Source organism: Scyliorhinus canicula, chromosome 1, assembly GCF_902713615.1.
Source record: "Scyliorhinus canicula chromosome 1, sScyCan1.1, whole genome shotgun sequence".
In the NCBI taxonomy this organism is placed as follows: domain Eukaryota; kingdom Metazoa; phylum Chordata; class Chondrichthyes; order Carcharhiniformes; family Scyliorhinidae; genus Scyliorhinus; species Scyliorhinus canicula.
In genome coordinates this window covers 299637109-299662722 of record NC_052146.1, presented here as the reverse complement: position 1 = coordinate 299662722, position 25614 = coordinate 299637109, and the positions used below count along the sequence as shown (strand labels likewise).

The 25614-nt window shown below is 53.3% G+C and overlaps 2 protein-coding genes across 2 annotated transcripts in view; one reads left to right on the top strand and one right to left on the bottom strand.

Annotated features, from left to right (window-relative positions):
• arfgef3 (ARFGEF family member 3) overlaps window positions 1-25614 on the bottom strand; it is a 178175-nt gene that overhangs the window by 120497 nt on the left and 32064 nt on the right.
• On the top strand, window positions 1460-20313 carry LOC119976121 (endonuclease domain-containing 1 protein-like). Its single transcript, XM_038816304.1, has 2 exons — window positions 1460-1822; window positions 19555-20313. The coding sequence occupies exons 1-2, from the start codon at window positions 1523-1525 to the stop codon at window positions 20185-20187; spliced, it is 933 nt and encodes a 310-aa protein (XP_038672232.1). The 5' UTR covers window positions 1460-1522; the 3' UTR covers window positions 20188-20313.

Below are 25614 nucleotides of genomic sequence, written 5' to 3'. Positions count from 1 at the left end.
TTTCAAATTCTTATGGGTGCAAATCTCCAAAAATTTGTCTTCGTCCACCCACATCGACACTACCACCAAGAAAGCAGAACAGCGCTTATACTTCCTCAGGAAACTAAGGAAATTCGGCATGTCCACATTAACCCTTACCAACTTTTACAGATGCACTATAGTAAGCATCCTATCGGGCTGCATCACAGCCTGGTATGGCAACTGCTCGGCCCAGGACCGCAAGAAACTTCAGAGAGTTGTGTATACCGCCCAGTCCATCACACAAACCTGCTTCCCATCCATTGACTCCATCTACACTTCCTGCTGCCTGGGGAAAGCGGGCAACATAATCAAAGATCCCTCCCACCCGGTTTACTCACTCTTCCAACTTCTTCCATCGGGCAGGAGATACAGAAGTCTGAGAACACGCACAAACAGACTCAAAAACAGCCTCTAATTGACTGACCTCATTAACACTACACCCTGTATGCTTCATCCGATGCCAATGCTTATGTAGTTACATTGTATATCTTGTGTTGCCCTATTATGTATTTTCTTTTATTCCCTTTTCTTCCCATGTACTTAATGATGTGTTGAGCTGCTCGCAGAAAAATACTTTTCACTGTACCTCGGTACACGTGACAATAAACAAATCCAATCCAATCCAATCCAATCTTCATTAGTGTCACAAGTAGGCTTACATTAGCACTGCAATGAAGTTACTCTGAAAATCCCCTAGTCGCCACATTCCGGCGCCTGTTCGGGTACACAGAGGGAGAATTCAGAATGTCCAATTCACCTAACAGCACGTCTTTCGGGACTGGTGGGAGGAAACCGGAGCACCCGGAGGAAACCCACGCAGTCACGAGGAGAACGTGCAGACTCCGCATAGACAGGGACCCAAGCCGGGAATCGAACCTGGGACCCTGGCGCTGTGAAGCAACTGTGCTAACCACTGTGCTACCGTGCTGCCCTCAGTGCCTCTGGATGTTCATCCTGACTTAGACACACACATTGTCATTCCTTCGCTGTTGCTGAGCTTAAACACCAGGAATTCCCTCTCAACGGCGCAGTGGGTGTCCCTACACCACATGGACAGCAGTGGTTCAAGCATGGAGCTCACCTCCACCTTCTCCAGGGTAACCAGGGACGGACAACAAATGCTAGCCTTGCCAGAAACACCCACTTCCATTGAATGAATTAAAAAATATCTCATGCTGAGACAGCCAGGGATACTTTCTCTTGTATCACATCTTCAGAGAAATAAGGAAATGAAACTGAGGCAAAGAGTCAAATATTCTGATCAAATTTAGAAACAGAAACTGTCGCCTCTTGAATAATGATAGGAGTGGGTAGCCCGGGGTGAGGAGCGCAACATCTAAATTAGACTAACCGTTGCATTGGGAACGTCCTTCTCTCGATTTTCAGACACTCCAAGTGTCGCTCTGCGGAACTTAACACAACACAGCGAAACCAGAGAGTGAAGCACAGATCCCTCGCTCTCTGGCCAGGAGTGGAATATCATTCTGTGTGGAGTCTGGACATGGGAGCACCGAGTCTGGTCTTATTCCTGCTCTTTCCAGTCCTCGATCCCGGGATAGTGCAGGGGAAAGTGATCCAGGATTTGAGCGAATGCGACTGGTTCTTCCAGGGCAAGGTGCCCCCGCAGGGATTCGACACCCAAAACCGGGTCAAAATCTGCCAGAGGTACAAGAACCACTATCACTTTGTGACCCTGTACCGGACGGACCTGCGGATCCCGGTCTACTCCGCTTACAGGTACCCCTGCTCCTTGGGTGTTGCTAAGAAGCTGAGACCCAGATCATGGTTTTATGAGCCACAGGTAAGTGATTGTGACTGAACGGTTCACCTCATACTAGAGACAAGCTGCAATCGCTTGACCTCCGCAAGACAATAACAATGAGCACCATTTATCGCTGAGGTTTTCTGACAATCCTCCATGTTATTGTTTGGGAGGCCAGGTTGGGAATGAGAATTGACAGCGTCAGTGGAAATTCTGCTCTCGTTTGGTCTCGGATCGTCACCATCTCGGATGGTGATGACCAACATGAGGGGACATAGCTTTAAATTGAGGGGTGAGAGATATAGGACAGATGTCAGAGGCAGTTTCTTTACTCAGAGAGTAGTAGGGGTGTGGAACGCCCTGCCTGCAATAGTAGTAGACTCGCCAACTTTAAGGGTATTTAAGTGGTCACTGGATAGACATATGGATGAAAATGGAATAGTGTAGGTCAGATAGGCTTCAGATGGTTTCACAGGTCGGCGCAACATCGAGGGCCGAAGGGCCCGTACTGCGCTGTAGTGTTCTATGTTCTATGTTTGTCGCCAAGGCAAATAGTTTTTTTTCCACTTTATTGGAAAAGTATTTAAAATTCTAGAAGGACAGAGCAAGTGGAAGAACGTGCATTTTAAGAGCACTTTCATTCCCGAATAATAACCTTTATTATTGTCACAAGTAGGCTTATATTAACCCTGCAATGAAGTTACTGTGAAAAGCCCCTAGTCGCCACATTCCGGCGCCTGTTCGGGTACAATGAGGGAGAATTCAGAAAGTCCAATTCACCTAACAATTCGGGACTTGTGGGAGGAAACCGGAGCACCCGGAGGAACCCCACGCAGACACGGGGAGAATGTGCAGACTCTGCACAGACTCTGACTCAAGCGAGGAATTGAACCCGGGTCCCTGGTGCTGTAAAGCAGCAGTGCTAACCACTGTGCTACCGTGCCGCCGATATGGTCATCGGACCATCTCAAAGGGCAAAGAAGATCCCACAAACATCAGCATCGTGACACCAAAGGGAGCGATTTCATCTTTCATGAGAGGGCTGAATTTTACCTCTGTCCGGTGAGTGTGTGTTTTTGGCTGGTGGGGGTCAGGGTCAGGTATAATAGGTCAGTGGACAGCTCACCACCTTCCTGTCCAACCCCAAATTCATACCCCCAATACGCTAGGTGGGTGAGCGTCAAAATCGCCATATAATAAATAAATAATTAAAGGTCACTTGGGTTTGTTAACAATCTATTGAGCTGAATCAAATGCTTCACCCAGAGAGTGGTCGGCCTGTGGATTTCACTACCACAGGAAGTAGCTGAGGTCAATGTTTTCAAGGAGCAGTTAGATATAGCACTTAGGGTGAAGGGGGTTAAAGGATATGTGGGAACGAAGGGATTAGAGGTTAATGAGTTGGATGATCAGCCATGATCATAATGAATGATGATTAGCACTGTTGCTTCACAGCTCCAGGGTCCCAGGTTCGATTCCCGGCTTGGGTCACTGTCTGTGCGGAGTCTGCACGTTCTCCCCGTGTCTGCGTGCGTTTCCTCCGGATGCTCCGGTTTCCTCCCACAGCCCAAAGCTGTGCGTGTTTGTTGGATTAGCCATGATAAATTGCTGCTTAGTGTCCAAAAGGTTAGTGGGGTTACGGAGATAGGGTGGAGGCATGTGCTTAAATAGGGCGCTATTTCCAAGCGCCGGTGCAGACTCGATGGGCTAAATGGCCTCCTGTGGCACTACAGGGATTCTATGATTCTATGAATGACACAGAAGGCTCAAAGGGCCGTATATCCTCCTCCTGCTCCTATGTTCTATGTTTCTGTGAGTCTTGGCAAGGTTCTACAGGCCATCTTGATTGTGGTACGCACTGCAGCCACTGTGCGTTATTGTTGGAAGAAGTGAGTCGGGAGGTGAGCTACTCTCTGCAGACTTCCAAGCTGCCGACATGCCCCTGTAGCCACAGTATCTATATGGCTGGTGTAGTTCAACGTCTCGTCAACCCTCCCAGAATGGCCTGGAGTCTACCAGAGACGGTGTCAATTTCCTGATAGACAAGGAAAGCCCTGAGGGAAGTTTCGAACCAAGGCATTGGTGGTGAATGAAGCAGGCGCACAGCCTGGATTTTGCAAAGGCGGAGTGCTTTTCTCCTTTCCATGTTTGGTCTGTGCCATCTTTAGTGTTCCTACATCTTATGGTCTTACATTGTTCACCAGTGAGGGAATCGATGGTTCTGGGGAGAAGGCGGGGAAGTGAAATTGAGGATTATCACATCAGATCAGCCATGATTCCATTGAGTGGCAGAACAGACTCGATGGGCCGAATGGCCTACATCTGCTCCTGCACCTTATGGTCTTATAATGGCTGCTGACACTGCACGTGCATATGTGGGTGGCCATTGGCAGCACCCTTAATGCTTGTAGGATCAACACCGTCAGCCCAATGGACAGGGTCAACATGGCAGCCCAATGGACAGGATCAACACCGGCAGCCCAATGGACAGGGTCAACACCGGCAGCCCAATGGACAGGGTCAATACCAGCAGCACCAGCCCAATGGACAGGGTCAACACCGACAGCCCAATGGACAGGGTCAACATGGCAGCCCAATGGACAGGGTCAACACCAGCAGCCCAATGGACAGGGTCAACACCGACAGCCCAATGGACAGGGTCAACACCGGCAGCCCAATGGACAGGGTCGATACCAGCAGCCCAATGGACAGGGTCAACACCAGCAGCCCAATGGGCAGGGTCAACACCGACAGCCCAATGGACAGGGTCAACACGGCAGCCCAAAGGACAGGGTCAATACCAGCAGCACTAGTCCAATGGACAGGGTCAACATGGCAGCCCAATGGACAGGGTCAAAACCGACAGCCCAATGGACAGGGTCAACACCAGCAGCCCAATGGACAGGGTCAACACCAGCAGCCCAATGGACAGGGTCAACATGGCAGCCCAATGGACAGGGTCAACACCAGCAGCCCAATGGACAGGGTCAACACCGACAGCCCAATGGATAGGGTCAACTCCGACAGCCCAATGGACAGGGTCAACACCGGCAGCCCAATGGACAGGGTCAACACCAGCAGCCCAATGGACAGGATCAACACGGCAGCCCAATGGACAGGGTCAACACCAGCAGCCCAATGGACAGGGTCAACACGGCAGCCCAATGGACAGGGTCAACACCGGCAGCCCAATGGACAGGATCAACACCAGCAGCCCAATAGACAGGGTCAACACGGCAGCCCAATGGACAGGGTCAACACGGCAGCCCAATAGACAGTCTCAACACGGCAGCCCAATGGACAGGGTCAACACCGGCAGCCCAATGGACAGGATCAACACCAGCAGCCTAATAGACAGTCTCAACACGGCAGCCCAATGGACAGGGTCAACACCAGCAGCCCAATGGACAGGGGCAACATGGCAGCCCAATGGACAGGGTCAGCACCAGCAGCACCAGCCCAATGGACAGGGTCAACACCAGCAGCACCAGCCCAATGGACAGGGTCAACACCAGCAGCACCAGCCCAATGGACAGGGTCAACACCGACAGCCCAATGGACAGGGTCAACACCGGCAGCCCAATGGACAGGGTCAACACGGCAGCCCAATGGACAGGGTCAACATGGCAGCCCAATGGACAGGGTCAACATGGCAGCCCAATGGACAGGGTCAACACCGACAGTCCAATGGACAGGGTCAATACCAGCAGCACCAGCCCAATGAACAGGATCAACATGGCAGCCCAATGGACAGGATCAACACGGCAGCCCAATGGACAGGGTCAACACCAGCAGCCCAATGGACAGGATCAACACGGCAGCCCAATGGACAGGGTCAACACGGCAGCCCAATGGACAGTGTCAATACCGACAGCCCAATGGACAGGGTCAATACCGACAGCCCAATGGACAGGGTCAACACCGGCAGCCCAATGGGCAGGGTCAACATGGCAGCCCAATAGACAGTCTCAACACGGCAGCCCAAAGGACAGGGTCAACACCAGCAGCCCAATGGACAGGGTCAACACCGACAGCCCAATGGACAGGGTCAACACCGGCAGCCCAATGGACAGGGTCAACACGGCCGCCCAATGGACCGGGTCAACACCAGCAGCCCAATGGACAGGGTCAACACCGGCAGCCCAATGGACAGGGTCAACATGGCAGCCCAATGGACAGGGTCAACATGGCAGCCCAATGGACAGGGTCAATACCAGCAGCACCAGCCCAATGGACAGGGTCAACACCGGCAGCGCAATGGACAGGGTCAACACCGGCAGCCCAATGGTCAGGGTCAATACCAGCAGCACCAGCCCAATGGACAGGGTCAATACCGACAGCCCAATGGACAGGGTCAACACCGGCCGCCCAATGGACAGGGTCAACACGGCAGCCCAATGGACAGGGTCAATACCAACAGCCCAATGGACAGGGTCAACACCGGCAGCCCAATGGACAGGGGCAACATGGCAGCCCAATGGACAGGGTCAATACCAACAGCCCAATGGACAGGCTCAACACTGGCAGCCCAATGGACAGGCTCAACACTGACAGCCCAATGGACAGGATCAACACCGACAGCCCAATGGACAGGGTCAACACGGCAGCCCCAGCCCAATGGACAGGGTCAACACCAGCAGCCCAATGGACAGGGTCAACACCAGCAGCCCAATGGACAGGGTCAACACCGGCCGCCCAATGGACAGCGTCAACACCGGCAGCCCAATGGACAGGGGCAACACCAGCAGCCCAATGGACAGGATCAACACCGATAGCCCAATGGACAGGATCAACACCAACAGCCCAATGGACAGGGTCAACACGGCAGCCCAATGGACAGAGTCAACACCGGCACCCCAATGGACAGGGTCAACAGGCAGCCCAATGGACAGGATCAACACCAGCAGCCCAATGGACAGGATCAACACCAGCAGCCCAATGGACAGGGTCAACACCAGCAGCCCAATGGACAGGATCAACACGGCAGCCCAATGGACAGGGTCAACACCAGCACCCCAATGGACAGGGGCAACATGGCAGCCCAATGGACAGGGTCAACACCGGCAGCCCAATGGACAGGGTCAACACGGCAGCCCAATGGACAGGGTCAACATGGCAGCCCAATGGACAGGGTCAACATGGCAGCCCAATGGACAGGGTCAACACCGACAGTCCAATGGACAGGGTCAATACCAGCAGCACCAGCCCAATGAACAGGATCAACATGGCAGCCCAATGGACAGGATCAACACGGCAGCCCAATGGACAGGGTCAACACCAGCAGCCCAATGGACAGGATCAACACGGCAGCCCAATGGACAGGGTCAACACGGCAGCCCAATGGACAGTGTCAATACCGACAGCCCAATGGACAGGGTCAATACCGACAGCCCAATGGACAGGGTCAACACCGGCAGCCCAATGGGCAGGGTCAACATGGCAGCCCAATAGACAGTCTCAACACGGCAGCCCAAAGGACAGGGTCAACACCAGCAGCCCAATGGACAGGGTCAACACCGACAGCCCAATGGACAGGGTCAACACCGGCAGCCCAATGGACAGGGTCAACACGGCCGCCCAATGGACCGGGTCAACACCAGCAGCCCAATGGACAGGGTCAACACCGGCAGCCCAATGGACAGGGTCAACATGGCAGCCCAATGGACAGGGTCAACATGGCAGCCCAATGGACAGGGTCAATACCAGCAGCACCAGCCCAATGGACAGGGTCAACACCGGCAGCGCAATGGACAGGGTCAACACCGGCAGCCCAATGGTCAGGGTCAATACCAGCAGCACCAGCCCAATGGACAGGGTCAATACCGACAGCCCAATGGACAGGGTCAACACCGGCCGCCCAATGGACAGGGTCAACACGGCAGCCCAATGGACAGGGTCAATACCAACAGCCCAATGGACAGGGTCAACACCGGCAGCCCAATGGACAGGGGCAACATGGCAGCCCAATGGACAGGGTCAATACCAACAGCCCAATGGACAGGCTCAACACTGGCAGCCCAATGGACAGGCTCAACACTGACAGCCCAATGGACAGGATCAACACCGACAGCCCAATGGACAGGGTCAACACGGCAGCCCCAGCCCAATGGACAGGGTCAACACCAGCAGCCCAATGGACAGGGTCAACACCAGCAGCCCAATGGACAGGGTCAACACCGGCCGCCCAATGGACAGCGTCAACACCGGCAGCCCAATGGACAGGGGCAACACCAGCAGCCCAATGGACAGGATCAACACCGATAGCCCAATGGACAGGATCAACACCAACAGCCCAATGGACAGGGTCAACACGGCAGCCCAATGGACAGAGTCAACACCGGCACCCCAATGGACAGGGTCAACAGGCAGCCCAATGGACAGGATCAACACCAGCAGCCCAATGGACAGGATCAACACCAGCAGCCCAATGGACAGGGTCAACACCAGCAGCCCAATGGACAGGATCAACACGGCAGCCCAATGGACAGGGTCAACACCAGCACCCCAATGGACAGGGGCAACATGGCAGCCCAATGGACAGGGTCAACACCAGCAGCACCAGCCCAATGGACAGGGTCAACACCAGCAGCACCAGCCCAATGGACAGGATCAACACCAGCAGCACCAGCCCAATGGACAGGGTCAACACCGACAGCCCAATGGACAGGGTCAACACGGCAGCCCAATGGACAGGGTCAACATGGCAGCCCAATGGACAGGGTCAACATGGCAGCCCAATGGACAGGGTCAACATGGCAGCCCAATGGACAGGGTCAACACCGACAGCCCAATGGACAGGGTCAATACCAGCAGCACCAGCCCAATGAACAGGATCAACACGGCAGCCCAATGGACAGGGTCAACACCAGCAGCCCAATGGACAGGATCAACACGGCAGCCCAATGGACAGGGTCAACACGGCAGCCCAATGGACAGTGTCAATACCGACAGCCCAATGGACAGGGTCAATACCGACAGCCCAATGGACAGGGTCAACACCGGCAGCCCAATGGACAGGGTCAACATGGCAGCCCAATAGACAGTCTCAACACGGCAGCCCAATGGTCAGGGTCAACACCAGCAGCCCAATGGACAGGGTCAACACCGACAGCCCAATGGACAGGGTCAACACCAGCAGCCCAATGGACAGGGTCAACACCGGCAGCCCAATGGACAGGATCAACATGGCAGCCCAATGGACAGGGTCAACACCAGCAGCCCAATGGACAGGGTCAACACCGGCAGCCCAATGGACAGGGTCAACATGGCAGCCCAATGGACAGGGTCAACATGGCAGCCCAATGGACAGGGTCAATACCAGCAGCACCAGCCCAATGGACAGGGTCAACACCGGCAGCGCAATGGACAGGGTCAACACCGGCAGCCCAATGGACAGGGTCAATACCAGCAGCACCAGCCCAATGGACAGGGCCAATACCGACAGCCCAATGGACAGGGTCAACACCGGCCGCCCAATGGACAGGGTCAACACGGCAGCCCAATGGACAGGGTCAATACCAACAGCCCAATGGACAGGGTCAACACCGGCAGCCCAATGGACAGGGTCAACATGGCAGCCCAATGGACAGGGTAAATACCAACAGCCCAATGGACAGGCTCAACACTGGCAGCCCAATGGACAGGCTCAACACTGGCAGCCCAATGGACAGGATCAACACCGACAGCCCAATGGACAGGGTCAACACGGCAGCCCCAGCCCAATGGACAGGGTCAACACCAGCAGCCCAATGGACAGGGTCAACACCAGCAGCCCAATGGACAGGGTCAACACCGGCCGCCCAATGGACAGCGTCAACACCGGCAGCCCAATGGACAGGGGCAACACCAGCAGCCCAATGGACAGGATCAACACCGATAGCCCAATGGACAGGATCAACACCAACAGCCCAATGGACAGGGTCAACACGGCAGCCCAATGGACAGGATCAACACCAGCAGCCCAATGGACAGAGTCAACACCGGCACCCCAATGGACAGGGTCAACATGGCAGCCCAATGGACAGGATCAACACCAGCAGCCCAATGGACAGGGTCAACACCAGCAGCCCAATGGACAGGATCAACACCAGCAGCCCAATGGACAGGGTCAACACCGGCAGCCCAATGGACAGGATCAACATGGCAGCCCAATGGACAGGGTCAACACCAGGAGTCCAATGGACAGGGTCAACACCAGCAGCCCATTGGACAGGGTCAACATGGCAGCCCAATGTACAGGGTTAATACCGACAGCCCAATGGACAGGGTCAACACCAGCAGCCCAATGGACAGGGTCAACATGGCAGCCCAATGGACAGGGTCAACATGGCAGCCCAATGGACAGGGTCAACACCGACAGCCCAATGGACAGGGTCAACACCGACAGCCCAATGGACAGGGTCAACATGGCAGCCCAATGGACAGGGTCAACACGGCAGCCCAATGGACAGGGTCAACATGGCAGCCCAATGGACAGGGTCAACACCGACAGCCCAATGGACAGGGGCAACATGGCAGCCCAATGGACAGGGTCAACACCAGCAGCACCAGCCGAATGGACAGGGTCAACACGGCAGCCCCAGTCCAATGGACAGGGTTAATACCGACAGCCCAATGGACAGGGTAAACATGGCAGCCCAATGGACAGGGTTAATACCGACAACCCAATGGACAGGGTCAACATGGCAGCCCAATGGACAGGGTCAATACCGACAGCCCAATGGACAGTGTCAACACGGCAGCCCAATGGACAGGATCAACACCAGCAGCCCAATGGACACGGTCAATACCGACAGCCCAATGGACAGGGTCAACACGGCAGCCCAATGGACAGGGTCAACATGGCAGCCCAATGGACAGGGTCAACACCGACAGCCCAATGGACAGGGTCAACATGGCAGCCCAATGGACAGGGTCAACACCAGCAGCACCAGCCCAATGGACAGGGTCAACACCAGCAGCACCAGCCCAATGGACAGGGTCAACACCAGCAGCACCAGCCCAATGGACAGGGTCAACATGGCAGCCCAATGGACAGGGTCAACACGGCAGCCCAATGGACAGGGTCAATACCGACAGCCCAATGGACAGGGTCAATACCGACAGCCCAATGGATAGGGTCAACATGGCAGCCCCAGCCCAATGGACAGGGTCAACACCGACAGCCCAATGGACAGTGTCAATACCGACAGCCCAATGGACAGGGTCAACACGGCAGCCCCAGCCCAATGGACAGGGTCAACACCGGCAGCCCAATGGACAGGGTCAACACGGCAGCCCCAGCCCAATGGACAGGGTTAATACCGACAGCCCAATGGCCAGGGTCAACATGGCAGCCCAATGGACAGGGTCAACACCGGCCGCCCAATGGACAGGGTCAATACCGACAGCCCAATGGACAGGGTCAATACCGGCATCCCAATGGACAGGGTCAACACCGGCCGTCCAATGGACAGGTTCAACACCGGCAGCACCAGCCCAATGGACAGGGTCAACACCGGCAGCCCAATGGTCAGGGTTAATACCGACAGCCCAATGGACAGGGTCAATACCGACAGCCCAATGGACAGGGTCAACACGGCATCCCCAGCCCAATGGACAGGGTCATCACCAGCAGCCCAATGGACAGGGTCATCACCAGCAGCCCAATGGACAGGGTCAACACGGCAGCCCAATGGACAGGGTCAACACCGGCAGCCCAATGGACAGGGTCAACACCAGCAGCCCAATGGACAGGGTCAACACCGGCAGCCCAATGGACAGTGTCAATACCGACAGCCCAATGGACAGGGTCAACACCGACAGCCCAATGGACAGGGTCAACATGGCAGCCCCAGCCCAATGGACAGGGTCAACACCGGCCGCCCAATGGACAGGGTCAACACCGACAGCCCAATGGACAGGGTCAACACCGACAGCCCAATGGGCAGGGTCAACACTGGCAGCCCAATGGACAGGGTCAACATGGCAGCCCAATGGACAGGGACAACACCAGCAACCCAATGGACAGGGTCAACAGGCAGCCCAATGGACAGGGTCAACACCGGCATCCCAATGGACAGTGTCAATACCGACAGCCCAATGGACAGGGTCAATACCGACAGCCCAATGGATAGGGTCAACATGGCAGCGCAATGGACAGGGTCAACACAGCAGCCCCAGCCCAATGGACAGGGTTAATACCGACAGCCCAATGGTCAGGGTCAACAGGCAGCCCAATGGACAGGGTCAACATGGCAGCCCAATGGACAGGGTCAACATGGCAGCCCCAGCCCAATAGAGAGGGTTAATACCGACAGCCCAATGGACAGAGTCAACACCAGCAGCCCAATGGACAGGGTCAACACCAGCAGCCCAATGGACAGGGTCAACACCGGCAGCCCAATGGACAGTGTCAATACCGACAGCCCAATGGACAGGGTCAACACCGACAGCCCAATGGACAGGGTCAACTCCAGCAGCCCAATGGACAGGGTCAACACCGGCAGCCCAATGGACAGGGTCAACACCGGCAGCCCAGTGGATAGTGTCAATATCGACAGCCCAATTGACAGGGTCAACACCGACAGCCCAATGGACAGGATCAACACCAGCAGCCCAATGGACAGGGTCAACACCAGCAGCCCAATGGACAGGATCAACACCAGCAGCCCAATGGACAGGGTCAACACCGGCAGCCCAATGGACAGGATCAACATGGCAGCCCAATGGACAGGGTCAACACCAGGAGTCCAATGGACAGGGTCAACACCAGCAGCCCATTGGACAGGGTCAACATGGCAGCCCAATGGACAGGGTTAATACCGACAGCCCAATGGACAGGGTCAACACCAGCAGCCCAATGGACAGGGTCAACATGGCAGCCCAATGGACAGGGTCAACATGGCAGCCCAATGGACAGGGTCAACACCGACAGCCCAATGGACAGGGTCAACACCGACAGCCCAATGGACAGGGTCAACATGGCAGCCCAATGGACAGGGTCAACACGGCAGCCCAATGGACAGGGTCAACATGGCAGCCCAATGGACAGGGTCAACACCGACAGCCCAATGGACAGGGGCAACATGGCAGCCCAATGGACAGGGTCAACACCAGCAGCACCAGCCGAATGGACAGGGTCAACACGGCAGCCCCAGTCCAATGGACAGGGTTAATACCGACAGCCCAATGGACAGGGTAAACATGGCAGCCCAATGGACAGGGTTAATACCGACAACCCAATGGACAGGGTCAACATGGCAGCCCAATGGACAGGGTCAATACCGACAGCCCAATGGACAGTGTCAACACGGCAGCCCAATGGACAGGATCAACACCAGCAGCCCAATGGACACGGTCAATACCGACAGCCCAATGGACAGGGTCAACACGGCAGCCCAATGGACAGGGTCAACATGGCAGCCCAATGGACAGGGTCAACACCGACAGCCCAATGGACAGGGTCAACATGGCAGCCCAATGGACAGGGTCAACACCAGCAGCACCAGCCCAATGGACAGGGTCAACACCAGCAGCACCAGCCCAATGGACAGGGTCAACACCAGCAGCACCAGCCCAATGGACAGGGTCAACATGGCAGCCCAATGGACAGGGTCAACACGGCAGCCCAATGGACAGGGTCAATACCGACAGCCCAATGGACAGGGTCAATACCGACAGCCCAATGGATAGGGTCAACATGGCAGCCCCAGCCCAATGGACAGGGTCAACACCGACAGCCCAATGGACAGTGTCAATACCGACAGCCCAATGGACAGGGTCAACACGGCAGCCCCAGCCCAATGGACAGGGTCAACACCGGCAGCCCAATGGACAGGGTCAACACGGCAGCCCCAGCCCAATGGACAGGGTTAATACCGACAGCCCAATGGCCAGGGTCAACATGGCAGCCCAATGGACAGGGTCAACACCGGCCGCCCAATGGACAGGGTCAATACCGACAGCCCAATGGACAGGGTCAATACCGGCATCCCAATGGACAGGGTCAACACCGGCCGTCCAATGGACAGGTTCAACACCGGCAGCACCAGCCCAATGGACAGGGTCAACACCGGCAGCCCAATGGTCAGGGTTAATACCGACAGCCCAATGGACAGGGTCAATACCGACAGCCCAATGGACAGGGTCAACACGGCATCCCCAGCCCAATGGACAGGGTCATCACCAGCAGCCCAATGGACAGGGTCATCACCAGCAGCCCAATGGACAGGGTCAACACGGCAGCCCAATGGATAGGGTCAACATGGCAGCGCAATGGACAGGGTCAACACAGCAGCCCCAGCCCAATGGACAGGGTTAATACCGACAGACCAATGGTCAGGGTCAACAGGCAGCCCAATGGACAGGGTCAACATGGCAGCCCAATGGACAGGGTCAACATGGCAGCCCCAGCCCAATAGAGAGGGTTAATACCGACAGCCCAATGGACAGAGTCAACACCAGCAGCCCAATGGACAGGGTCAACACCAGCAGCCCAATGGACAGGGTCAACACCGGCAGCCCAATGGACAGGGTCAACACCGACAGCCCAATGGACAGGGTCAACTCCAGCAGCCCAATGGACAGGGTCAACACCGGCAGCCCAATGGACAGGGTCAACACCGGCAGCCCAGTGGATAGTGTCAATATCGACAGCCCAATTGACAGGGTCAACACCGACAGCCCAATGGACAGGGTCAACACTGGCAGCCAATTGGACAGGATCAACACCGGAAGCCCAATGGACAGGGTCAACACGGCAGCCCCAGCCCAATGGACAGGGTCAACACCAGCAGCCCAATAGACAGTCTCAACACGGCAGCCCAATGGACAGGGTCAACATGGCAGCCCAATGGACAGGGTCAACACCAGCAGCCCAATAGACAGTCTCAACACGGCAGCCCAATGGACAGGGTCAACATGGCAGCCCAATGGACAGGGTCAACACCAGCAGCCCAATGGACAGGGTCAACATGGCAGCCCCAGCCCAATGGACAGGGTTAATACCGACAGCCCAATGGACAGGGTCAACACCGGCAGCCCAATGGACAGGGTCAACACCAGAAGCCCAATGGACAGGGTCAACACCAGCAGCCCAATGGACAGGGTCAACACCAGCAGCCCAATGGACAGGGGCAACACCGGCAGCCCAATGGACATGGTCAACACCAGCAGCCCAATGGACAGGGGCAACACCGGCAGCCCAATGGACAGGGTCAACACGGCAGCCCAATGGACAGGGTTAATACCGGCAGCCCAATGGACAGGGTCAACATGGCAGCCCAATGGACAGGGTCAACAGGCAGCCCAATGGGCAGGATCAACACCGACAGCCCAATGGACAGGGTCAACACGGCAGCCCCAGTCCAATGGACAGGGTCAACACCGACAGCCCAATGGACAGGGTCAACACTGGCAGCCCAATGGACAGGGTCAACACTGGCAGCCCAATAGACAGGGTCATCACCAGCAGCCCAATGGACAGGGTCAACATGGCAGCCCCAGCCCAATGGAAGGATCAACACCAACAGCCCAATGGATCATTCAGACACTCCAGCTCACCGCTGATTGGTCACTTTCGAGTAAAAAATGCAACATTCTAGTGCTGATTGGTCGGGACATTGTAAACAAACAGAGGCAGCTGGAGCTCGAGTTGGGAGTTTATAGATATTGATGGGATCCTCCTTCACCGAGAACAGCCCAAGGCCAAGGGAAGGGGAAGTGTGCCGCAGAATAATGAGCAAACCTTGTGTTGACCTCTTTGGGCAGGGAGCTATTTTGGGTGCTGGAGGTGGTGAGTGTGGAGATTGGAAGCAGCTGTCCACAAGCGACAGTTGGTGAGTTTAACCTTCACAACTGACGGGTGATCATCTTCATTTCTGAAACCAATGCTGTAATTGCAAAGCGATCGGTTTAATTTTAGTAAAATGAGGTTTTGGTTGTGGTCTCCTTTGTTAAAATGGCAAAATGCTTATGTCTTCCCTTCCGATACTGCTGTATTTCCAGAGGTTTCAGGCTACATTTAGGACACCCTGTGGATGAAGCTTTTGAAACAAAAATTTCCTGATCCTGGTAGTTTTTAATCTAATGGGAAAGGTGTTTGTACACTTTATGCAGTTACTCACAGTGACCTGAAAAACGTCTAATTAACTAAACTCAGTGTGGCTCAGTTGTGATGTTTTATTATCCGTCTCCTCTGCTTAGCTTTTAAAACTGTGGAAATCCAGAGGAATCTCAGTGTCCATCAAGTTTGTTACCATCTGTTCCTGTTGACATTGGGCAGCACGGTAACACAGTGGTTAGCACTGTTGCTTCACAGCTCCAGGGTCCCAGGTTTGATTCCCGTCTTGGGTCACTGTCTGTGCGGAGTCTGCACGTTCTCCCCATGCCTGCGTGGGTTTCCTCCGGGTGCTCCGGTTTCCTCCCACAAGCCCCGAATGACGCGCTGTTCGGTAAATTGGACATTCTGAATTCTCCCTCCGTGAACTGGAACAGGGGCCGGAGTGTGGCGACGAGGGGATTTTCACAGTAACTTCATTGTAGTGTTAACGTAAGCCTACTTACATGTAAGCCTACATAATGTAATGTAAGCCTACTTACAGCCAACTGGGGCTGGTTTAGCACAGTGGCTAAACAGCTGGCTTGTCATGCAGAACAATGCCAGCAGCGCAGGTTCAATTCCCATACCCGCCTCCTTGAACAGGTGCCGGAATGTGGCGACTAGGGGCTTTTCACAGTAACTTCATTGTGACTATAAGCGATTATTATTATTATTACTTGTGGCAATAAAGATTATTATTATTATCATTTGTTTTTAAATTTAGAGTACCCAATTCATTTTTTCCAATTAAGGGGCAATTTAGCGTGGCCAATCCACCTACCCTGCACATCTTTGGGTTGTGGGGGTGAGACCCACGCAGACACGGAGAGAATGTGCAAACTCCACACGGACAGTGACCCAGAGCCGGGATCGAACCTCGGACCTCGGCGCCGTGAGGCTGCAGGGCTAACCCACTGCGCCACGGTGCTGCCCGTTATTATTATTATCCTATTCCCTGGGAATGTGTCGGTATTTGCAAGCGTTTCCAGACCCGCCCATACCGCACCGCTAGATTTCTGTGATGTCACTTCCGTCGAGGTCTCCGGGATTATGTCCAGTTAACAACTCAACCCCCAGGATGCGATAGTGAGGGATTCAGCGATGGTAATGCCATTGAATGTCAAAGAGAGATGGTTAGATTCTCTCTTGTTGGGGATGGTCATTGCTTGCCACTTGTGCGGCACGTATTGTTACTTGCCACTTGTCAGCCCCAAGCCTGGATATCATCCAGATCTTGCTGCATTTGGACACGGACTGCTTCAGTATCTGAGGAGTCACGAATGGTGCTGAACATTGTGCAGTTATCAGTGAACATCCCCACTTCTGACCTTATTTTGGAAGGAAGGTTGTTGATGAAGCAGCTGAAGATCGTTAGGCCTAGGACACTACCCTGAGGAACTCCTGCAGTGATGTCCTGTACTCGACTTGACTGGTCTCCAAGAACCACTGCCACCTTCCTTGCGCTAGACAGACTCCAACCAGTGGAGAGCTTTCTCACTGGCCTATAACCTCTGGGTTCCCCAGCATCGCATTAAGGGAATCCCTCTCGGAAGTTCCCATGTAAGTTTTCCTGGGAATTGCCCCACAAGTGCTAATTTCCTCTGGAAAATTGCGCTGGTCTGGGAGCCATCCAACAGAAGTGATTTGAATTGCTAACTTCAGATGGCACTGCCAGTTTTACCCTGGTAGTCACTCTTAAAGAGTTAGAAGGAAAATAGCCTTCCATCACCAGAGTAACTATTTTAAAAAACACAGACGCAGCTTCACACGGGACACCCCACACAAACACGGCCCAACCAGGGAACACCACGCCCACACCGACCCGACCACACCACCACCCACCCCACGGCCCAACCCGATCCCCCTCCCGGTGCGAAGCAGTCCAAACACACCCCCTCCTGGACTGACCCCCATCCCTCCTGTACTGAACCTCCTCCCGGACTGAACCTCCTCCCGGACTGAACCTCCTCCCGGACTGACCCCCCTCCCGGACTGAACCTCCTCCCGGACTGACCCCCCTCCCGGACTGAACCTCTTCCCGGGCTGACCCCCCTCCTGGACTGACCCCCATCCCTCCCGTACTGAACCTCCTCCTGTACTGAACCTCCTCCTATACTGAACCTCCTCTCGGACTGAACCTCCTCCCAGACTGAACCCCCTCCTGGACTGACCCCCCTCTCGGACTGAACCTCCTCCTGTACTGAACCCCCTCCCGGACTGACCCCCCTCCCGGACTGAACCTCCTCCCGGACTGAACCCCCTCCCGGACTGACCCCCCTCCCGGACTGAACCTCCTCCTGTACTGAACCTCCTCCCGGACTGAACCTCCTCCCGGACTGACCCCCCTCCCAGACTGAGCACCCCCCTCCCAGACTGAGCCCCCCCCCTCCCAGACTGAGCCCCCCCTCCCAGACTGAGCCCCCCCTCACAGACTGAGTACCCCCCTCCCTCCCAGACCGGAGCCCCTCCCCCCAACCACCGACCCTCCTCCCACCCTCCTCCCACCCTGTCTTCCCCCCCACCCCATCGGCCAGACTAGCCTTGACTCCCCCCTTCCCACAACTTATAACTTACCTGCTCCCTGTAAATTGTCCGTTTAAACCTCCGCTTTACGGCAGCTACTGCTGTAAAAAGGGGGAGTGACTTACCTCTCTGCACCCCAGTTACTCCACAACAATCCTGGGGGGGGGGGGGGGGGGGGGGGGTACTTGGCTGCTCCTGTCACATCCAGCGGGAGTGAGGATTGGTTGTGCAAGACGGGGACTTTGGAATCCCAGATTGCGTAAATCTGGGGAAGGTGGCAATCCGCCGGAGATCACCACTCTGGGGACGTTGCAGCCATTGACTCGAGTTTTGGTGGGCCCCTTGATCAAATGCTGCCTCAATGTGAAGGGCAGTCACTCTCAATTCCCCAAGTTGTTGTGTCCATGAACCAAGGCTGTAATGAGGTCAGGAGCTGAGTGACCCAGGCGGAACCCAAACTGAGCATCCGCAAGCAGGTTATAGATGAGTAAGTGCCATTTAATAATGGCGTTGACGATGACCGTCCATCACGTTACTTATGATCGAGAGCAGACTGATAGGGTGGTAATTGGCTGGTTTCGTTTCTCCTGCTTTTTCACAGTGGAGGTTAAGGCAGCGACCAAGCACGCAGATGATTTTAAAATAATAGAAAATAATGAATAACAATTGAACCAGATTAAGAAGGACTAATAATCCTCCTCAATCCTCCCCTGTTCTGTCCTTCAATACGCTCCTTTACACCAACCTGTTCAACCAAACTCTTAGTCACCTATCTTAATATCTCTCTGCAGTTTGGTGTCAAGCTTTGTCTGATGGCACTCCTACCTTGTGTATATTATCACATTCAGGATGCTATATAAATAGAACTTGTTGTTATCTGTTCCCTGCCACAATCACTGACTGAGCAGCTGAGAATTGCCAGCTATTATTGTGGACGTGTTCGAGGCAGTCAACTAAACGCTGAGCAAGATTTCTTGTTTGCAAGACCAAAATAGGGAACAATTATAAGTCACTCCCATTAATCCCCATTTGTTTTGTGGCCATAGGCTGAGAACGTCAGGTTAATGCGTGAGGGGGGGGTGGGTTTGTTGGGGTTAATAAGGTTCCCCTCCCGCTCATTTCTGACATTGTGACTATTTCTTAATGTGTTATTTTCTGCTGGTTTTAGATTGATGATCGCCACGCCTCGGCTGAAATGAGAAGCAGCAACGGGACTGCCAGTGACCATCAGGCGGTGGATGCAGATTACCAGTGTTCAGGGTATGATCGAGGTCACCTCTATCCCTATTCCTTTAATCAGAAAGACAGTGGCACAGCCACCTGCACCCTCACTAATGCAGTCCCGCAGAAGCACAAAGCCAACGTGAACTGGGCGAAAGAGGCAGAATCTATCGTTCTCAACTTGGCAAAGATATGCCACAATTCCAGCCGCTCCATGTACGTAGTGACGGGTTCGGCCAATTCCACCAACATCAAGCTGAAGAACAAGGTCATGGTGCCCGAGGTAGCCTGGACCGCCCTTTGCTGCACCTCCCCGCCCCGCCGGAATAATGACCCCTGTCTCAATAAGAAAGTGGACCCAGGCGGGCAGAATGTGCTGACGTACGACAAAGACTTTTCTGCCGCCTTCAGGAAACGGATGCAGCCAGAAGAGCCCGGGGTCCGACTGACTGTGAGAGAGCTGCAGGAGCAACTGGGAGTGGGCAAGATGTTCGAGAGTTGCAGAGGAACGAGTGAAGATGATGAAGCAGAGACCTTCAAAGAGGTCACTCTGTTGATCCAGGGAGAGGTGCCCGTATAATAAGAGGGGGATCCCGTCAGGAGATGGTCACGGGTATTTACCGTCGTGTTACTGTCTCCTTTTGGAGATGGGGCTGAATTGTTTTTTGTGGCTGATAATTCTCGCAATAATGATATTCCCGTCCAACAGTCTCACTGTCAATTACTCTCGAATTATAGGGTGGGATTCTGAGATCATTGTCGTTGGCGGGACAGGAACATTTGGAGGCTCAATTCCTGTCCCACCCATGATGATGTCCACCAGTATTTGGGCTGGAATACTCCGCCCATGGTCACTTTGAGAACCACTGCACCTCTGTGCCGCCCCCTCTAGTCACATTTTTAAACACATTACCCGCTTAAGAGTGTCAATACTCGTGCAATCTGATAATCTGACACAGTCAACAATTCATAGGGTATAGGAAGAGGGCATTAAGCCCCTTGTACCATTTAATATGTCCATGACTGATATGTATCTCAACTCCATTGACCCAATTGGTTCCATCGCCCTGAATACTCTGACCGAACAAAAATCTCTCAGCCTCAGTTCTCACAATTTGAGTTCAATCTCCGCCTCAGCAACATTTCTGGGTATCAGAAAACTCCAGGTTTCTTCTACCTTATGTGTAAAGAAGCCCCAAATGGCCTGGCTCAAATTTGAAGATTATTTTGCAAGTTCTGGGCTCCCCCCCGACCCCATTAAACCCCGGTGGTAAATCTATAATAAGAACTAGGAAGCCAGTGTAGACTTCGTCCACTCCAAGTTTACTGTGTTCAGTAATCACTTCTCCAACAACAAAACAGTACCACCTGCATCCCCTTTATATATCGGTGCAGTCTATTAAACAATAAGTGCACTCTATCAAACAATTCAAACCATAATTCCAACAATTAAAGTGCTGGCAACTTTAATTGTTTCCTAACATTCCGACCAGAGGAAATGGTTTTTCTCCATCCGCCCTACAAATTCTTTCTAAAAAAATATTTTTCTTTAAGAATTCTTTCATGATAACAAAATAATACCACGATGTACAACAAATACATAAAGGTACAATGCAAGAATAGCACGATCAATACTTAACAACCCCACTGAACCCAACCCTTCAACATGTAACTAAAATCAAAAACCCGCCCCCAACAGCTGACGGTGATTAACTCTCTGAAATGAAATGACTGGCTGCTATCTCGAGTAGAACCCTTCTACTGACCCTCTACTGGTGTACTTGACATTCTCTAGATAGAGGAACTCCATTCGGTGACCCAACCAGGCTGAGACACTGGACGGGTAGGAGATCTCCACCCAAGGAGAACTCGCCTCTGGGCTATCAACAAGGCAAAGGTGAGGACATCGGCCTTCACCCCGCCCCCCGTCTGGAGCACCAAAGAGTCCAAAACCCCCAAAATGGCCACCAGAGGACTAGGCCCCAGCTCAATATCAAGAATGTGTGACTTGGTGTTAAAGAAGGAGACCCAGAAGTTCAAAGGTTTAGGACATGACCAGAACACGTGGATATGATTTGCTGGCCCCCCAGGAACAACATTCACACCTTGTCTTGGTCAGGTGTGTCCTGTTACAACCTTGAACTGGATCAAGCTGAGCCTAGGACATGACAAGGTGGAGTTGACCCCGTGAACAGCCTCACTCTGCAACCCCCTCCATCAAAAACCGGACCAAGTTCACCCTCACACTTCCTCTTCACTTCATCTAGCGGAGCCTAGTCCGCCGACAGGACCTGCCCATGAATGTCCGAAATCTTCCCCTCAGCCAACTCAGCCAGAGCAAGGATCCTATTCAAGAGGGAGGGCGAGGGTTTCAAGGGAAATCTCCTTACACGAAAAATCGCGAATCTGGAAATACCTGGTCCTCGGGAGTTGGAATTTGTCCAATAGTTCCTCAAAATCGACAAACCTACCCTCCTACATCTGCCCCCATATGGAATTCGGTATATGACAATACTGTGTCAATATTAGCTTCCCAGTAATAAATTACCAAATTGGGTAAGGTTAAGCCCCCTCAACTGTCCCTCTCTTCCTGAAGAAACTCCCTCCGAATCCTTGGGGTCTGGCCCGCCCAAATGAAGGAAGCTATCAATTTGTTAATTCCAGCAAAGAAAGATTTGGGGATACCCTGAAAAAGAAATAAAAACCTTGGGAGGTGAAGCACTATCAATAACGCAAAGACGAGAGTGGGATGTAATTGAGGCTTTATCACACTGAGATGTGTGGCCTCCGATAGCGGCTGACGAAATGGCTGCTGTACGGGGAGCACACATATTTATACTCCGCCTACTGGGTGGAGCCAGCAGGCAGGGATCTACCCCCGTACCTGTAGTGCAGAGTCCTTACCGTAAAGCACCTATAACAACATCCTCTATATACAATATATACATCAGTGGTGACTATCACAGGAGGACATTTACTTTAACCATCTGAACCCCACCCGCCAAGGACAGGGGGAGGCTATCCCACTTCTGCAAGTCAGATTTAACCCCATTCACCAGACTAGCAGAATTTAATTTGTGAAACGAGGCCCAATTGTGGACCACCCGGATTCCCAGATAACGAAAGCTAGATCTGGCAAAGCGAAAGGCAACATCTCGGGATCGGCTCCCCTCCCTGAGGGGGTTAACCAGAAAGTGTTCGCTCTTGTCCAAATTCAAATCATACCCCGAGAAAGAGCCAAAACTCCAAAGTAGCTTCATTATTTCATCCATAATGGAGATTGGGTCTGTGATATAAAGAAGCAGATCATCCGCCTACAATGACCCCCTATGCCCCCTCCCTCACCACTTTATTCCCCTCCACTCAATGGAAGATCTTGACGCTCTGGTCAGCAGTTCGATTGCCAAAGCAAACATAGAACATACAGTGCAGAAGGAGGCCATTCGGCCCATCGAGTCTGCACCAACCCACTTAAGCCCTCACTTCCACCCTATCCCCGTAACCCAATAACCCCTCCTAACCTTTTTGGACACTAAGGGCAATTTATCATGGCCAATCCACCTAACCTGCACGTCTTTGGACTGTGGGAGGAAACCGGAGCACCCGGAGGAAACCTACGCAGACACGGGGGGGGGAACGTGCAGACTCCGCACAGACGGTGACCCAATGGGGAATCGAACCTGGGACCCTGGTGCGGTGAAGCCACAGTGCTAACCACTGTGCTACCGTGCTGCCCAAACAGAAGCAGAGACAATGGACAACCCTGCCTCAAACCCCAATCAATTGAAAGTAACCAGAGCTCAGGGGCATTTGTGCGAACACTTGCAAAGGAAGCCCCATACAGAAGCCCAATCCAAAATATCAACGTTGGACTGAAACTGAACCTCCCAAGAATCTCAAGTAGACCTATCAAATTCTTTAACCACCTTAAACGCCGCAACTACATCACACTTAATCTTCTAGATTCAAGGAAACATGAGCCTCGCACATGTAACCTGTCCTTCTAATTTAACTATTTGTAGGCCACATTGCAACTAAGCCAAAGGCAAGAAATTATTTCAGAAGATTTATCAACCAATCCAGGTGAATACTCTTCCCAAGCAGCTTAATGACTCTATTTTTCCCCAATCATAGGACCATTTTGTTCTCTCACGGGTGGTCTCAGTTCTCCATCAATCCCTAATATCAGATGCTGTTGTTCCCAATATCTCCAAAGAGATCTCAACCCAATCAAAATCCTAGAGAATTTGTCTGCCAATAATTCCAAAATTCCAAGAAGATCCTATTTCCAACCACCCCACATTACTGGAGACTGTTTCTCTCCGTTTGTCAGAGTAACAGGGTATATTTTAGGTCTTGTTAGAGGTCATATCAGTTCGTGGAATTTGATGTTATGTAATAAACCATTTTTCGGTAATGCAAGCTTCACTTCCCTTTACCGAAGATTCACTTCTGTTAATGGAACTCTTGTGTTGTTTCTCGGTAGGATGTTTCCAATGATTTGTAACGGGACATGGCCGCTGCTGCTGAGGACAGCATTTTTATTGCCCATCCGGAATTGCCCTCAGCGATACAGGGCACAGCTGCCTCACAGCACCAGGGCGTGGGTGCGATTCTGGCCTCGGGTAACTGTTTGCGTGGAGTTTGCACATTCTCCCCGTGTCTGCGTGGGTTTCCTCCGGGCGCTCCGGTTTCCTCCCACAGTCCAAAGATGTGCAGGTTAGGAGGACTGGCCATGATCAATGCGTGGGGTTACGGGGATAGGACGGGGAGGTAGGCTCGGTAGAGTGCTCTTTCGGAGGATTGGTGCAGATTCGATGGGCTGAATAGCCACCATCTGCACTGTCAGGATTCTGTACTATAAAGTGGTGGTGACCCACCTTCCTGAGCCTCTCGGTCCAGGTGGTGTATGTGCACCCAGAGTAGGGAGGGAGTTTGACCCAGTTACAGTGAAGGAACGGTGACATATTTCCAAGTCAGGATCGTGTGCGACTTGGAGTGGAACGTTCAGGGGATGGGGTTCCCATGTATCTACTGCCCTTATCCTTCCAGGTAGTAGAGGTCGCGGGTTTGTAAGATGCTGTCAAGGAGCCTTGGTGAGTTGCTGTAGTGCATCTTGTAGATGGTACACACGGCTGCCACTGTGCTTCCGCGGTGGAGGGAGATGATGTTGAAGGTGGTGGATGGGGTGCCAATCAAGCGGGGCTACTTTGTCCTGGATGGTGTTGAGCTTCTTAAGTGTTGTTGGAGCTGCACCCATCCAGGCAAGTGGAGAGTATTCCATTACACCTCTGGCTTGTGCCTTGTAGATGGACAGGCGCTGGGGAGTCAGGAGAATTCCCAGCCTGTAAATGTTTACAGTATTTGGGAATATGCCAGGCCAAATCAGAAGGTTTCTTGGAATGATCAGAAGTTAGGCACAGTAAGTGGGACAGTGTGAGTAAAATAACACTGACAATATATTTCCCAGTGCAGAGGGGTAAAGTGCAGATAGCGTTACCATAGCTACTGCACAGTGGGTGGTCAGTACACCAGTAATAGAAAACAAGGTGAGGATCAGGGACATAACACTGTCATTGTGTCGCGTACACCCAGCGCTGTCTCTCCTATATCACAGGCTGTCCCCTGACACTCGGGAATATAACCTTCTACTTGTTCAGTGGCAATAATAATAATGTATGGTCTCAAAGCTTACGAGCGTTCTCCCACATAGGAGTCAGCCATTCAGCCCCTCGAGCCTGCTCTATCACTCAATAAGATCCTGGCAGATACGATTGTGGCTTTAACTCCACTTGCCTGCCAATCCCCCCTCCCCATTACCTTGAGTCCCTTGTAGATCAACAATCTGCCTAACTCAGCCATGAACCGGGCAGCACGGTAGCATGGTGGTTAGCATAAATGCTTCACAGCTCCAGGGTCCCGGGTTCGATTCCCGGCTGGGTCACTGTCTGTGAGGAGTCTGCACGTTCTCCCCGTGTCTGCGTGGGTTTCCTCCGGGTGCTCCGGT

Bases quoted from the DNA above. Each gene is read 5' to 3' on its own strand.
- LOC119976121 (XM_038816304.1), top strand. From the start codon at position 1,523: ATGGGAGCACCGAGTCTGGTCTTATTCCTGCTCTTTCCAGTCCTCGAT. The intron at 1,823-19,554 runs GTAAGTGATTGT...TGCTGGTTTTAG, and splicing joins CATGGTTTTATGAGCCACAG to ATTGATGATCGCCACGCCTC.